The sequence below is a fragment of the Engraulis encrasicolus genome, chromosome 18 (genome assembly GCF_034702125.1).
Source record: "Engraulis encrasicolus isolate BLACKSEA-1 chromosome 18, IST_EnEncr_1.0, whole genome shotgun sequence".
Classification (NCBI taxonomy): domain Eukaryota; kingdom Metazoa; phylum Chordata; class Actinopteri; order Clupeiformes; family Engraulidae; genus Engraulis; species Engraulis encrasicolus.
Window position 1 is genome coordinate 46694593 of NC_085874.1, and position 18099 is coordinate 46712691.

Sequence of the window (18099 nt, forward strand, 5' to 3'; positions counted from 1 at the left end):
ATAAACTAATTAAATTAATTTCACTGGCTTTCGTTGGGTCATAACCCCTTGACTGTCAGGCGACCCAGGGGCGACCCGAATGACTTTGAACTTGAACTTGATCTTCATTCCGCAATTGTTTAAAATCCAGGTGGTGTAATAAACCCAGGAACATTATATATCATTGGAATACTATACAGTGATATGAACATATTTAATGTGCATTATTATCAATTTATTACACAATGTCACCTTTCAAATTTGAAAAAAAAGATGTTCAAACCCCTGTAAGTCCTTGGCAGTACATCACAACATCTTCCTGTCACTTCCTGTGGATTCCACAGAGTCTCTTCTTTCAAGTGATACCAGCCACTTCATGATAGGTCAAAGTATGCAGGCACAGGAACCATTTAAGTAGACATTGTGCAAAACCTCAAAAACACTCAAAAATAGCCCCTAAGGTTAAGGGGATAACAACTTTTTGTGATTGCCTTTTTATGTGTATTTTTCTGACTCATACGGCCATCCCAGGCCTTTACCATAGTTAAGCATCTATTGAGCCTTTCTTTTGGGATTATCTTTTTAGCAAAATTGCTACTAATGACTTGCCTCTTCCAGACTTGGTCTGACCAAGAGCACAACCATTTACATTTCTCAAACGCCATGGTTGACCCACCTCCCTTGTTTTGCTACTGGTTGCTTGCTTCCTGACAAAGTGGGAGGAGTTCCCGATTTTTCGGGAGATCATAAACGATATTTACATTGCTCTTGACCTGACTAGAAGCAGCACCGAAGGTGTTGCACTGGTGTCACCTTTACCTCTTACTGCACTTTACTTGAAAACCTGCTGCTACTAAGTATTGTACCCCAAACACAATTTTGTTGCCTTTTTGACAATGACAATAAACTCTTGAATCTTGAATCTATCAAAATGACAATTGGGAGTTTCCCAGGTGGGCTTTCACTTCACTCTAAAACTCAAATTACAGGAGCCTTGCTTGACCTCTAGCCACTGACCTTTGAGGGTCTTGATGTTCATGGCGAGGTCACTCTTGGTGCTGTACACGTCCTCACAGGTGGGCCTTCTACGCATCATGCTGACATCACTGTGCACCAGCCAATCGGCGACCTTGCACTCTGCCGACATCACCTCCGTGGGCGTGGACACCTGCTTGTGTCCCTTGGCGCCGCGCGGGCGCGACGAGAACTTGGTCACGTGATCCTTGATCTTGATCTTACCCGGGGCGCACTCGTCAAACTCGATGGTGAAGGAGGCGTGGCTTTGCACCACTGGGGGCGTGGCCGTGGGAGGGGGGCTGTCTGTGTCCTTAGTGGGGATCTCCATCAGCTCCTGCACAATATTCAATAAGTCATTATATCATCTTATTATATGGTGTGACGTCATCGGTCGAATGCTCCACGCAACGTTCGCACGTCTGATATTTGAGATAACGGACGGGTTGGTCTATATCAGACTGCTGTCAATGGCAACAAGACTTTTCACTGCTAAAGCGAATGTTTCATATCACTCCGCAGGGGGTCCAGTCTTTTGTCACTCTAATCAGCTGCTGTGAAAGACAACACCTGTTGTCTAGGCTGCCTAGCGGTGTTCCACAACGGCACTGTTTTGTTTTGCGCAGCAACAATCTTTTGACATGAACAATTATAATAAACTTAACATTAAATAAAGAAATGTCCCCGCCATGTGTGAATCATTTAAGTATATACATATAATAAGCGGGTTAACGTTCGGCGAGTCGATCGCTTTGTGGAATAGCAGCACTTCAGAGAGAACAAGACCCCGACGCGGAGATTCTCTCTATCGTGCTGCTATTCCACGGTAGCGACCTTCTCGCCGAACGTTAACCCTTACATATAGTCATTATATTGCCTGTGTGGTTGAAACCGGTTGGCGTTTTTAATTATGTAACCCAGTTAAAATAAAGGGTTTTTAAATTACTAAACACCATACTACTCCTTGTATGTCCTTGTATGTATACTTATTGTCTCTATGCAAGAGTCGCCTGAAGTAGGCCCAACGGCCAACAAGTTTTGAAGAATGGACTTTGTCGTTTAACTTCAAGAGCACCAGCATCGGAGTATACTGTCTAACAAAGAAGAGCGCTCAGCATCTCCCTCTTATAGCAAGTCATTATATCGTATAATACGTTTTTTACAAACGTGATAACTTTTTTGGCACGATAAATTGTATTTGCGTGCTTCTTTGTTTTTCTTGTCACTCTCTCCTTCTCTACCGACAGGCGCAATTCACTCAGCGCAATGACACTTAAACATCGGTGTACTTTCAGTCTGTCTGCCTTGCCTATCTATCTATCTATCTATCTATCTATCTATCTATCTATCTATCTATCTATCTATCTATCTATCTATCTATCTATCTATCCATCCATCCATCCATCCATCCATCCATCCATCCATCCATCCATCCATCTATTTATCTATCCCTGCCACGACGCTTTCAAAATAAGAAAGGGTGTATTTGTATTTTATCTCATAGTCATTATATTGTTTGAAAATGACCACGAGAACGACAATATTATCGTTTATCGCAATAATTTCTTAGCCAATTTATCATCCAGCAAATTGTTGTTATCGACACAGCCCTACCTGCATGGGAGTCTTCCCATGATGCACCACGGGCGGTTGTGGTTGTGTGGTTGTGGTTGGGGTCGGCGTCGTCATCGGTGGAGGAGGTGTTGGTAGTTGTGGCGTCACTACTGCTGCTGCTGTTGCCGCGGCCGCCGCAGCTGCTGCCGCCATCGCCGCCACCGGGGCGGGCTGAAACGATATGGAAAAAACCTATATCATGATATGGATTACTTTATATCACAATATGGAAAAAACCTATATCACGATATGGAAAAAACCTATATCACGATATGGATAACTTTATATCACGATATGGAAAAAACCTATATCACGATATGGAAAAAACCTATATCACGATATGGATAACTTTATATCACGATATGGAAAAAACCTATATCACGATATGGAAAAAACCTATATCACGATATGGATAACTTTATATCACGATAACGATATATATCAAGATATAGCACAATTATGTAGGTTTTCAGTTATTCTCTTTATTTTGTTGTGATGCAAAACCACTTTTCTTTAAAAAGAAATCTTAATTTTCTTATTTTTACAGTTACATGAACTTAGAGCACATATATTATTGACAACATGAAAGGTTATTAAATTATATTAAATTGTATAAAATTCATAAAATTAGTTTATCATGATATAAACGATGCAAGAGACAGGGTACGATATACACTTTTCTATCACTGCAACTGTACACTGTGCCTTACCCTGTTCTTGCTTAAATTGCTCCTTGTATGTCGCTTTGAACAAAGGCGTCTGCTAAATACTAATGTAATGTAATGTAATGTAATGTAATGTAATGTAATCACGATAACGATACATAGTATATTGTCATATTGCCCAGCTCTACCGGGGCGGGCTGGAACTCTTTGGTAGGGATCTCAAAGTAGCTGGGCTCGCGGTGGTATGGGAAGGACATGGAGGACATAGACTTGGGCCCGCCCTGGAGGTCTCGGTAGTCAGGGAGGAGGAGGGCACCGTTCACCTTGCCACCGTCCCCAGGCATGGGCATCTCTTTGGGGATGTCTGAGGAGAGAGAGGAGAGGAGAGGAGAGGAGCAGCCTGGTTGGTCAGACACCTGGTCAGTCAGACTGAATAAAGCACGTCACTCATCAACATCACTGTGACCCTCTGATGAAGACGGAAGTAACACCGTCGAAACATGTCGGGTAAAAGATAAAAACTTTTACATGTCTTAAGGCAAAAGAAAACCCTAAGTGTTTAAGTTAAACAGTTAGACATAATGAACTTAATACATATGAATAAAGCTGGTCGGATAGTGCGGAAAATAAATACACACTGTGTCTCAAAAGTCATTTTACATCATAGTCCAGGAACAAAGTGGTTAGTTCACCAAGTAAAACAGAAATAGCATCTTTAATCCATAACAAAATAGTATGAACTAAGCTGTTTTTTCATACAATAATGATCCATAAGTGAGTCTCTAGACTAGAGTCTCTACGGCTGAAGATCCCTCAGTGTGATGAGATCTATTATGAGAAAGAGAACCCACAGGGTGCTAAAGGACCTCTGAGGGGCGCAGAGGCCACATAGATAGACAGCCATACTACAGAGAGCGGTTCCCCTGGCAACAGGGTACTACTGACAACACAAGACAAACAGCGGGAGCAATGCGGTAACAGGGAGAGACAAGAGCAGACATGGAAGTCAGGGTGGATGGGGGGCAGGATGTTTAACAGCTGGAGCTAAGAGAGCATGAAGACATGCAGTACTGCACAGTAGTGGTGTAGTCTACTTTTTTGTGGTGGGTATACTCTGAAAGACTGGGGAAATCATTTGTCCCTAGAGCCATGCAACTCTATAATTTGTCCATTAAGGACAAAAGAGAAACTCCTGGACTTTTCTGCATGATCACCTTTTTTATTTTTATCTACTTTTTTATTTTTATATTATTTTTACTTCTCTTTTTAATCTACAGAGCAAACTGGAAAAAGAATTTCCCCTTGGGGATAAATAAAGTTTAATCTAATCTAATCTAATATTTGAGCATTTTTGAAGTGGGTATACTGTATATATTTGTGCTATTCTAAATAATGGATCAATCAATTTTAAGTGGGTATACTGAAATCTCTGAAATTTAGAAGTGGGTATACTCCGTATACCCGCGTTCTACGTAGACTACACCACTGCTGCACAGATAAACAGACTGCAGGAGATCCAGACAGATATGACGGAGATAGGAGAGTGAAGGGCATTAGCTGAGAGAAGGAGAAAGGACTGGGGGGGTTGGGGGAGTGGGGGTGTGGGATGCATGCTATGTAGTGTAGTAAACAATAAAAAAACAAATACAAATAAGAATAATTCAGGTATGTAAAGATTGCAATAATATGCTGTCACAATATTTAATAAAATAATGAAACTGACAAACAGAATTTAAATAAAAGTGTTTCTTTATGGCCGATTTACCAACGCTTGGAGCGCCCAATCAGCCAATCACAATCGAGAACCAGATCATACTGTGTTAGATAGGAGTTTAGTGTAACTGTCAAGGAGTGCAGCTACATGCGAGGAACATCCCAATTCTAAATGGAATGGAGGCAGCATCTCATATAAACGTTTCATTCTTTCCGAATATGGCTGTGTTTTGGAAACAGTCCGGTTGCAGAACACTGTCACACACACGTAAACAGAATATTCCAGAACTTGTTCATAATCGAATACTGAAACTAGAATGCGTGGTCTTCAGTGATGGGAGATGGTAGCGTGCAGAGCCGTCTAATAAGAGTTGCGCAAACCGGGGACCAGGAAGTCGGTTGGTGATGTGATTCGTGTAGATGAAAATGTTTCTTAACAGTAAACTTCTGTTCGTTGGAAACTAACACAGAACCATCACATACCAAACAAAGACTAAGTACAAACAAATTACATTACCTTTACCACATTTTCTGTGTTCTACGGCCACCTCCTAGAACTAAGTAACTTCTAATAGAACTAAAGTCAATGGGGATTTCCATGTTAACGCTCCTTGAGGCTCCATGAGAGCCACCATTGCTGTAGAAAGATTGGTCCATAGAGGTCTATGGGAGTGACCTAACTCTGTTATTAGATGGCTCTGGTAGCGTGTGAGGGAGCGTGGGTAAGGTGTGTCAGCCTGACCTGGGTGGCTGTCGTCTGGGCGGCGGCCATCGGCGTGCTGGGTCATGTTCCCAGCATCCTCCTCTCCCCACCACGAGGGCTGGCCGTACAGAGGGGTGGGGCGAGGCACTGGGGGCTCTGGGGGGTTGGGAAAACACACACACACGCGCACGCACACACACGCGCATGCACACACACGCACACACACACACACACACCCACACACACACACACACACACACACACACACACACACGCGCACGCACACACACATACACACACACACACACGCGCGTTACAAAATATACAGTACAGTGGAACACAAACACACAAATACATACTCACTCTCTCTCGCTCTCGCTCGCTCTCTCTCTTTCTCTCTCACACACGCACCTTGCATCACATCACATAGGCAAACATGAACATCAACAAGGGTAACAGAGAGAGAGAAAGAAAGAAAGAGAGAGAGAGACTGAGAGAGAGAGAGAGAGAGAGAGAGAGAGAGAGAGAGAGAGAGAGAGAGAGAGAGAGAGAGAGAGAGAGAGAGAGAAAGAAAGAAAGAGAGAGAGACAGAGAGACTGAGATAAAGAGAGAGAGAGAGAGACAGAGAGACTGAGAGAAAGAAAGAGAGAGAGAGAGAGAGAGAGAGAGAGAGAGAGAGAGAGAGAGAGAGAGAGAGAGAGAGAGAGAGAGAGAGAGAGAAAGACCCACACAAATAATAATTACAGGGGGATAATAGCGTCTCATTTGCAGATACAAACAAATCCATTGGGGAGGTTCAGGTCTTCTTAGTCACAAATGGGAGCCTCCGCTCCGCCACATCTCTGGTGGCACACACTGATCATTAGCCTGTCCCCCCTTACAGTGGCGGAACAATTGCACACCGGGCCCCAGGGCAAAACACTGATAGCAGCAAATTGTAGGCCCTGAGTGCGTTGAAATATGCGACCTTGCCTCCTCCACTTGCCTCCTCCACTTGCTTCTCTCCTCGTACCAGGAAGTAATATGTCATGATGACATCACTGACAACAGCATTATATTTCAATATCTTGCAAAAGCTCAATTGTAGAGTCTTTTTCTCATTTACAATTGGGATGGTGAATGAAAAACAGTCCCTCAAAAGTTGTTGTGGCTAGCCTGACAGCTGGGAAACTTTATCTTTTTCTCCACGGAGGAGGGGCCAGGAGGCGGGACGAGGAGACAAGCGCAAGTGGAGGAGGCAAGGTCGCATATTGCAACGCACGCCCTATGTACAGTACAATCAGGGGTGTAGTGGGCGCGGTACGCGGCGGGGGTACGCAGTCCACCCACTTCTCCCGAAGTGAGATTTTAAAAAAATCTCCTGCCCATGTTTCAATACAAAAAGGAATGATCACATAGCAGTTTTGCAGGTGATTGACCAAACAGATAATAACGGAGAAACAATGACGGTAGATTAAGGACAGTTAGGGGGTTTGACATGATAAGTTGCCTAATTATTTGATGACTTGACGTTAAAAATCGCGTACCCCCACTTAAAAAATCCCCACTACACCGCTGAGTACAATAGGCTCCAATGGACCCCCACAGCCATTTAGAGTAGAGTAGAGTACTTTTATTGATCCCGAAGGAAATTAAGGTGTCTGTCAGCTTACATAAATACACAAATCCAAACATACACAAAGAACTTATACACATAAATGCACATTGCAGTAAAAGTATATCGCCACACACACTCTCTCTCTCTCCCTCCCTCCCTCCCTCCCTCTCCCCCTCTCTCTCACACACACACACATCCTCTCTCTCTCACCCCCCCCAAACAAACACACATTGTCACACACATTGTCACACACACACCAGGCTTGTACGAAATTCCGAATTGGATGAATTTCAATTCAAAGTAATGCCATAATACGAACACTAGGTGGTGTCATTACCTTGAATTTCTTTGAATTTAAGCTACACCACCCATTGAGAGTACATAGAACACCACCACCTAGTGTTCATATTATGGCATTACTTTGAATTCAAATTCATCCAATTCGGAATTTCGTACAAGCCTGACACACACACACACACACACACACACACACACACACACACACACACACACACACACACACACACACACACACACACACACACACACACACACACACACACACACACACACACACACACACACAAGGTCCTTGTAGGGCATCATGTTGTATACATATACACAAAAAGTCAAGATATAAGTCAATATTTATCTATAGGCTGTGTGTGGGCCCCCTATATACTGTCCATGTACATGGGGCCCTGGTGAATCAGTCACACTTTATCCCCCCTGTATGACGCCCCTGCCCTCCACTCACACAGCCATGCTTAACTAAGCATGTGCAGCTTTCTTAAAACAGTCAACCCACTTATTACAGCACAACACAGACACAACAGAGTCATGTTTTAATCACACAAATTTTAAAAAAATGCTTAAGGGCATAGGATTTATGTGGAAAGTCAGTGAGAGCAAACCACTACCAACCACATCCTATTTCTCTCACCTCTCCTTTTTTAAAATTTGGTTGTAAGTACTACACACTTTGCCATCCCCTGGTTTCGTTGCTTCATTGATCTCACTACGTAGTACGTTTAAGCATTGACAGACCGTCCGTCTTTTCAGTGCCTTGTCCGGTGTCAGGCACAGCATTAAGACAGACAAAAATGCATTAAAATGCATGAAATTGCATCTAAGAAACGCACATTTGGGGGAGGACCCCCAACCCCCCCCCGTCCTAAAAATATGTCCTCCTTTTTCCTGTCACGGAGAGGGTCACCCTAAGCAGCAGCAGAACAGTAGCGTAATGTAACATTAACCAAACAACAATTTAATGAGTAGTCATGCCCAAATAGCCCTTAAGCAACAAAAAACAAAGAAAGTAATTAGCCCCAATTGGCTCTTTAGCAACTGGTCTAGCGCTTTAGCTGCCAGCTAGCCCTTTAGCTATTAGCTCTTTAGCGGGTGGCTCTTCAGTGTCCCATTTACAGTAACACCACAGCACAGCGTGTCTGCAGCTGAAAGGGAAAGCGCTGATGCAGACAGCACAGACACAGAGGAGCAGATAGAGGTCAAGCGGATTATATGTGGCTCTGGTCTGGAGTGGGCGAGTGAGGACGACGGAGGATGGAAGCAGCCAAGCAGGCCTGACGCACCACACGCACGCTAAGCAGGGCACACTGACTACTTCCACTAGCCTACTACTACTACCACCACACGCCGCTATGGAGATGCTGCTGCTGCTGTTGCTATAGAGTCGTCACCATGACAACCAGAGATGGGCTGCCTAGGAGGGGGAGCGGCAGGATGGGGGTGGGGACGGCCGTAGGATGGGATGTGCAGATGCAGGGAGAGAGGAGGAGGGGAGGCTGACTGGTATTGGGGGAGGAATGAGGGTCATATCAGATCTCATGAAATGTTTGGAGATTTATTTTACACCTTAATATTTGTATTCAATACAATACACTCCTCTGGCAAGATGTCTGCTTTGACATGGTGCACCCTACATGGTATTGTCAATATACATTTTTATATCTGATTCTACAACAGAGTGCTCATTTTGTATGTGCAATCATCTGCAAAGGCATAGAATATAACATTTCTCCAACACAACATAAACAGTAAAACACAGACAACAACAGTTCCCTTTAAGTCCATTCGAAAGACAAAACAAAAAATACATTTTGTGCTGGCTATTTTTTTTTTATAAATTAAGCTTTTTCTTATACTCTCTGATGTGTAACTCTCTGGCCTTTAAACCAAGCAACCCAAAAGAGTACAGAGTACTGCCTCTAAAATGTTTAAGTCATGCGTACTGTTTCTTAAAAAAAAGATTTCACATTTCACTGTTTTCAACAGAGGTCACAGAAACACACACGCACACACACACACACACACACACACACACACACACACACACACACACACACACACAGGTACACACACCCAGCGCGCCGCTGTGTAGCCCCTACCTGTGAGACTCTTGCGTTCGGACCTCTCCAGTTTGGAGCGCTCCTCCATGATCTCCTGCCGTTTGCTCTCTGCAGCCTTCAGGCTCATCTGCAGCTGGCTGGTGTACTTCTCATGCTGACACAGCAGAGGGCGCAAGTGAGTTCACAAAAACACAATAACACACACACGCACGCACGCACGCACACGCACACACACACGCACACACGCGCACGCACACGCACGCACGCACACACACACACACACACACACACACATTTCACAACAGCAAAACAGCAGCATCATGTTTTTCCACTAACATACAGTACATGTATTTTTTTTTCTGTATTGCTTAACAAAAAAAACCTTGAGAGTTGCAAATGAGCTCAAACACAGTTCTCACACCTGCAAACCAGCAGCACTGTTTCATTCAGTATACATTATTTTATCTTAGCTCACCAGGGAAAAACCTATCTTAGCTTAAGGAAGACAGCTGGCAAAAATGTATCATTCACCTTGAACTATTCTTCCATGCCATGCAGATACTGTACATATTGTATAGTATACAGAGAGTACACACACACACACACACACACACACACACACACACACACACACACACACACACACACACACACACACACACACACACGTTACAAAATATACAGTACAGTGGAACACAAACACATAAATACATACTCACTCTCTCTCGCTCTCTCTCTCTCTCTCTCTCTCACACACACGCACCTTGCATCACATCACATAGACAAACATGAACATCAACAAGGGTAACACAGAGAGAGAGAGAAAGAAAGAGAGAGAGAGACTGAGAGAAAGAAAGAGAGAGACTGAGAGAAAGAAAGAGAGAGAGAGAGAGAGAGAGAGAGAGAGAGAGAGAGAGAGAGAGAGAGAGAGAGAGAGAGAGAGAGAGAGAGAGAGAGAGAGAGAGAGAGAGAGAGAGAGAGAGAGAGAGAGCGTAAGAGAGAGAGGTACTCACCTTGAGGGCCTCCTCAGGGACTTTGTGCTGGCTCCTCTCCAGTACGTACACATGGGAATGTGGCAGCTCGGTTAAGCTAATACACACGGGTCACACGTCAACACCTAACGTACAGTACTAGCATAAACATTTACCAAAAACATTTAACTTTACTGAATAAGGTTAAGCTAATACACACGGGTCACACGTCAACACGTACAGTTCTAGCATAAACATTTACACACACGTGAGCACCTACATAGCCTAATGTACAATACTAACATCAACATTTTCACTCTACTGACTAAATGTGGCAGCCCGGTTAAACTAATACCACAGGACATACACGTGAGCAGCAGGGTCACTGACAGCTTCGACTGTGTCAAGGACAAGGTCATCTGAAAGACCCCCTGACGCAATACATACAATATCCGATTCTGGCCAACCGGCTCCCTAGGCCTGGGGTAGCTAACCCCTGTGTCCCTAGGGCTGGGCAATATGACGATATATATCGTTATTGTGATAGAAAAGTGTACATCGTGACCTTTCTCCTATATCGTTTATATCGTGATAGTAATTTAAGCAATTTTATACAATTGAACATCATATAATTACATTTCATGTTGTCACAATACACACTATAAGTTCATGTAACTTTAAAAATAAGAATAAAAAGATCCATTTTCAAGAAAGGTTGTTTTTGCGACATGAAAAAGCAAAGAGCAAATAAAGAGAATAACTGAAAACATATGTAATTGTGCTATATCGTGATATATATCGTTATCGTGAAATAAAGTAATCCATATTGTGATGTAGTTTTTTTCCCATATCGCCCAGCCCTACTTCTAAGAGTCCACTTCCCATCCATCTCACTCAGACCGTAGTGCATTTGAGCATTAATGGGGCTCTCTGGCTCTCTAGGCCTCTCTAACTGTGAAAGTAGTTTTGCTTGCATCGTGTGCGTGCGCGTGTGTGTGTGTGTATCCCCTCTCCTGCCAGCTTTCCTGCACATGAGCACATTCTAATATTTACCCTTCAGGAAGGCTCAGGTTCAATGACCTGTACAGATTATTGACTGATTAACCCTTTTGTGCACCCTTATTCTCACCAAAATTGTAACAACCAAGTGTTGATATGTTACTTAAGGCTCTTGGTAATATCATAGCAATGTTGCTATTCAATGCAGTTAAGATCTTTTTAGTAATATGTGAGCGGGCTCACCAACGGGCCCATCAACACAAAGAGGCTACTGACTGCCAAAACATGACCTGCAAGTTGTGAGTTTACGACTCAACACAGGGTTTCCCCAGATACATAAAGAACTAAAATAAAGTTCTACAAAAAACACACAGTAAGAGTTTGACTTCATCTATGGAAAAGGATATCATATCCGAAGCGCACAATATCGGACAACTTCAGGGTGATGTAGGTCTGGTCTGGGATTCGCAAGTCATTCACAAACGTCTGCAAGAAAACAACACAGTCAGTAATGTGTCCATTCAGTGTTGCCAGATGGAAATGTTGAATTATCGTACCAAGACCTCAAAATTATCATTTTTGGGGGCTTTTTGGGAGAAAATTATTGTACAAGACCCAAATTGTTGTTTCAAAGCATCTAAATGAACTGAATACCAACTCTGATTTTATCGTACTTCATGTTTTGTTGATCGTACAGAGGACAAAATGGACAAAATTATGGTACAAATAAGATAATTATCGTACATCTGGCAACACTGTCGATTCACAGATTAGCATCCTTGTATTAGCATGCTTCCATCATTTCAGGCAACAGACAAGACAAGAGAGAGCTTGCTTGTGCCATTAGCCTACTGTGCAGTACAGTTTGCATTGTTAATCCAATACTTAAAGAGTCGATTTCAACACTTGCAGTTTCTTCTACACTCTAAATGTTGAATGAACAAAAGTGTGGTTCCATGATATGTATACTGTTCTACCACATATTGTATGTTATGTGTGTACTGTATAGGCCTACTGTATACTGTGAATGTAAAGCCGAGATCTGTCAAGGGCAGAGTCCATGTAGGTAAAGTTGGCCAACGAATCTGACTGACTTTGCTTTCACTTAGTAGCTCTTTGAGTGCCATGGACTTGAAAATGAGTCTTTTCAGAATGTATGGCACAGAGCCAAAGACTTGATATCAAGTCAATTGCGTTTTTTTTAAAGGGGGTGGGGCCAATGACGTTGATCTGGTATGTTTGTTGTTCACATGGACAAAGAACTCTTGAAAAATCACTTTATCAAACCACTGATTCTTGAGAAAGCGGCTAAAACATGTCTCTGCAATAAACTGCCAATTCTGTTGAAAATAAACTACATTTTCATGAACAAAATGAATCCAGGTAAAGACACAGGGGTCTGTTACATAAATGTACAGTCGTTTGAAATATTTAAGTGTAATTTTATTACTTTTCATGGCTATAAACCTGCCCACACCCTGTAAAAACAGCTGTCCCAAGGACAGACATCAACATTTCAATTGACGTAAAATGTAAAAATCACTGATATTATTGAATAATATCACCATGATGTGAAAGTCCATATTGAAGTGGTTCTGCAGACATGCACATAGTGCGTGTAAAGTAATATTTACTACTATTTTCTGATTGCTCAAAGTGTGTCCAGCATATTAGTCACCACCGTCAGATTTTTTTAAAAAGACAATAAAATCAGGTATGCACAAGGTCATTGTCATTACTTAGGACCCCTTTTCAAACCTTTAGATCTACTGAGTACTTCACCATCACTGACGCTCCTGTAAGTTTACTAATTTCTCCTCAATTTGATAATTTGTTTGGACACTGGTACTGTCCCAACCATAAACTGTCAACACCGTCGGGGGTTTTAATAGTATTATTGTTACATTAATGTTAATTATATATACTTTTTCGAAAGCGTCATGAAGCCCCTAAGAAACAGAGCGAAAACGAAGTGGCTAATGTGAGCAAAAAATGCACAATATGTAAAAGAGTGTTTTTTTGTCTCACACCGTCAGATGTCACCACCGTCAGATTTTGTTCCGCTCATCATCTCGTTCCATATTTTACTAAATTGTGCTGGTTAATGAAACATTACCAGACATGTTAGTAATAATTGTGACCCAAACTTATACTCCAGCCTCCACTGAGGTGCATTTGGAGGGTTTTTTGTCACAAAACGGGACGGTGGTGACATCTGATGTAGTTCACAAAAAAGCATGTGTTTTACATGTTTTTGACAAGTTTTAAGAATATGCTTCCAATAAGTATCTACAATTATGTTGAATTGTAAAAGTAATTCACTTAAATACAGTAAACTTATTTTTTTACTTCTAATTCTGTCTGACGCTGGTGACAAAACCAAGAAAGAGCCCATTTTATGAAAAATGTAAAACATGGGGAGCTTGGCCAATACATTCACTGCACAGCCAAGACGTTCATCTATGATAATACACCTCTATATTTTGGTTTTGAACAACTTAAAACCTGTTTATGCCACATTTTCAATAATGTAGGCCTACTTCCTAGAGTATCTAACAAATGAAGAAAACACACATGCACAAACATACTGTGCACACACAAAAATAAAGTGTTTATGCTAGATGTCATTGACTTGAGAGGGCTATTTATTTTGCTAAATGTAGGTAATAATTAGGTCACTTTCACCACCTTCAGATTACTGTCACCACCGTCAGTTCTTAAGTCACCACCATAAGAAGGAGTTTTGGACATTTTAAATGAATGTGCTTACAAAATTTTCCTTTACAGTTGTTGAATTATCAAAGTAATAGCAAATTTAAGCCTACACGAATATTTGCGAAATTACAAAAAAATGTTTGATCTATTTAGCCATTAAGTAAGCATTGTCTGACAGCACATATTTTTAAATTAGAACACATGAAGCAGTATCAAAATAGAATGAAAGTGAATTTTCAACATTTAAAGGCGTATGTGTGAACCAAAAAACACACACAATCACTTAAAAAACTCCAGATACATATGCAACCAAATCAATACACTTTTTATTGCTTTTAATTGTGTCTGACGGTGTTGACAAAAAACAAGGTATGATCGGAGAAAAACCTGATTTCTGAAAAAAATGGAAAATTGGGAGATTGGCCTTGTGCATTTCTGAAAAGCCAAGACCTTTGTCTACGAGGATATACCATATTATTTTGTAATTCACTTCGTTTTTTTCTTTCAAGATTACAACCTGTTTTAGCCACTTTCTCAAGAATCAGTGAAACGTTGAAAAAAGCCTGGCAACCCCCCGGTCTGAATTTGAAAATGGCTGGCACTCAATGAGTTAAAGGACTAGTTCAGTCAATTTCAATATGCTGTTGTATTGCTCGCGCTACCCTTGACTTGTCAGTAGGTAACTTTTTAACATAGGCCTGCTCCAAATATTTTCCCAAAAGGTACCGCTGTTTGCTAGTTGTCTGCTGATGTTGTATAACCTTTTGGATGTTTTTGGGAATAAATAAAAATGTTTTTTGAAATGTAAACAAAGCGCTGCCCCCATTACAATGACCAAGATCTCAGAGAAGGCTGAAGAAGACGGAAAAAAAACCTCAGGTATTGACAAGTCCAGGGTAGTGTGAGCATTACAACTGCATGTTGAAATTGACTGAACCGGTCCTTTAACGTAACTGGCGCTAACCTCATTCATACCTCCCTGGCGACGATGGCGTGCGCTCAAAATGACGTCACACGCCCCTCCGCAAGCTGCCGCGGCACGAGGTCGTGCACCCCACATTTTTTGTAACTTGGCGTGCGCCACCAGCGACCATGCAGGTAGGCAGACAAAGCAGGAGTTGCGAAGAGATAGGCTACAGCTTCTGTACTACAGAATAGACCCTGCATCATTTTGAGGAAAATAAAATGTTGTATAGAGTCATTTTATCTTATCCCTTAAATGTTGTTCAGTGAAACAATTGTTTACTATGTTCAGTAAAGCAGGTTGTGTTTGGCGATATATTTATAAATTCTGCGGCCAGAACAATGCTTTCACATGGTCTTGGAATGATCTGGCAATGTAAGCTACAACAAAAATCTATATATTATTGTGATAAGTCATAAGTCAGACGTTCAGTAGCCCTACAGCAGCCGTGTTTGGCTTTCTATTTTTATACATCTCTACAACTCCCGTGGCGATTGCGACAGATTCTGCCGTTTCTCTCATGAACAGCAGAGGGCACACTTCCGAAAATGCAAGCAAAAGCCTGTAAATGGCGCTTTTGACTATGACTGGTCTACCACATTTTAATGGTTCTCGCGCCAAATTACGCACATTAAGTATGCAGAGCCCTTTATGCTCCTCTATGGTGTATTGCAGGGGTGGGCAATTATTTTGGCCCAAGGGCCGCATTGGGTTTAGAAAGTTGACCAATGGGCCGGATGTCGTAGGCAACTTGCCGGTGCCAATAATAAGAAATGGTGTACGCCAACATAATTACACCATTGTCAGTTATGCTATTCCTGCTAATTGTATCTAGATGTAGACCTAAGTAATCTAGGGTTCCAAGACCCTTGTTTTAGGTATGCAATTTAAGAATGAGTGGCTATATGAATCTGCATTTTTTTTCTTGGAAAGTCTCTGAGGGCCGCATGAAATGGCTGAGCGGGCCGCATGTGGCCCCCAGGCTTAAGTTTGCCCACGTCTGGTGTATTGTCTGACTTATGGGCTGTCGGACTAGTGGGCTGTCTGACCAATGGGCAGGCCCCGGTGTTTGTGCACGGTGTCCTGTCTCCTGACATCGCTGTGGCCTCAGTTAGCCCTGCTGACCTGGCCATTTATTACAGCCCAACTCAATTACCTTTTATTTCCTCTTGCAAGCACAAAGGGGAAAAACTGACCCCACTGTTTGCCTTGCTCAGTGAAAACTAATGACACATGATAGGAATAAAAGTCCCCGAAATCGTTCACAATGGTGCACAAGTCAATATCAAGTGCACTCTCCCTCCAAAATATGAAAACGTTCAAGCTACCTCTGGAATTAATGGAGAGAATTTCGATTCAAATTAGAAGGTTCAATTCACACTTCTCTCGGACAGACTAAATCAGTAAACCTGTTTTCTACTCAACATTATAAAAAATACTGTATCAGCAACTCTCGTTCACACAGACTGATAACAGTCAAGAAGGGAGCCGAGTTGTCTGAATAAGTATAATAAAAAACCCAATGTTTCTCCACAACATTAGGGAAATACTCTATCAGTGAATGTTTATCTCACTCTAAAGAGACTAAACATCTCTCCTTCAGGCACCAAAGCACAGCGTGCTGGGCAGGGCTCCGTGCCAGCTAACGCAGTGATAATCGACATATCGACTGAGACACAGCAGGTCAACGAGGCCTTTCTGTTGCTGCTGCTGCTGCTGCTGCTACTGTGGCTTGGACTACCGCCACCCACACTACTTCCGTGCAGGGCCACTGACAGCTTTTGCAGGGCCCGCGACAAGGTCATCGTAGCCCCTTAATGTACGCCGTACCTCAAGTGGCACGCTGTAATAGTCATTGAAATGCAACTACCATAGCACTACGATTCTATGACACAACACAGGCCCTTTAGTAATGAACCACGACTTGGTCATTACCATACTGATAACAACAAATTTATGAAGCCGAGTCTTAAGGGGTTAAAAGTCCCCCCTCTCTATAGATACAGTGTAATGAGGACCTAATTTGGACACTCCCCCACCCTATCTGGGCCTGGGACAACTGCCCTCTTTGCCTCCCCTGCTGCCTGCCCTGCTTCTGTACACTGCAAACTAGCCTGCATCAGCTCGGCACAGCACATAGGACTCGCTAGGCTAAGCTAATAAATAAAAGTAATTAATATCCCTATGCAAATCTGGTTGGCAGTCAGTGTGACAGCAAACAGGCCATGTTGTTTATTTATTACCCTTCCACCTTTCTTTCCTTCTTATGTTATTGTTACTGTGTAAGAAAAACTGCAAGGTACTGCGTGGGTGTGTTCAGAATCATCCTCAGCTAAATTGTCAGTGAGGTTTTTTTTGGCAGTGACAAAGGCAGGCAGTCTCAGAGCCCACCCGGGTCAAAGATGTGCAACATGAAATTGTCCTTCAGTGCAACGGATACTTTTGCTTACAGCAACTGCAAAAAACATGATTTTTTAAATTATTTTTTTTGGCTTGGCTTTCATGCATTCAATTGAAAAAAAAAACATGTTTTTTACACTTACAGTAAGCATAAGTATCCAGAAGGACAATTTTATGTTGCACGTCTTTAAAAAAACAAACAAAAAAAATGTTTAGGGGCTTTTATGCCTTTATTTTGACAGGACAGTTGAAGATGGTGACAGGAAGTGAATGGGACAGAGAGACAGGGGAGGATCGGGAAATGACCCCGGCCGGACTAGAACCGGGGTCCCCGTGGGTGGGCATGCAAGCCCAAATGTGGGGGGCTTAGCGCACTGCGCCACAGCGCCCCCCATG

General features: G+C 42.4%; 1 protein-coding gene across 1 annotated transcript in view; it reads right to left on the bottom strand.

The window, feature by feature from the left end:
- Positions 1 to 18099, bottom strand: part of cep170bb (centrosomal protein 170Bb) — a 59098-nt gene that overhangs the window by 19270 nt on the left and 21729 nt on the right. The window contains exons 4-9 of the mRNA XM_063222210.1: positions 12032 to 12110; positions 10668 to 10726; positions 9694 to 9808; positions 5728 to 5844; positions 3461 to 3636; positions 997 to 1330 (exon numbers count right to left, since the gene is read on the bottom strand). Of these exons, the coding sequence (XP_063078280.1) occupies positions 997 to 1330; positions 3461 to 3636; positions 5728 to 5844; positions 9694 to 9808; positions 10668 to 10726; positions 12032 to 12110 (880 nt within the window). The remainder of the gene's footprint in view (positions 1 to 996; positions 1331 to 3460; positions 3637 to 5727; positions 5845 to 9693; positions 9809 to 10667; positions 10727 to 12031; positions 12111 to 18099) is intronic.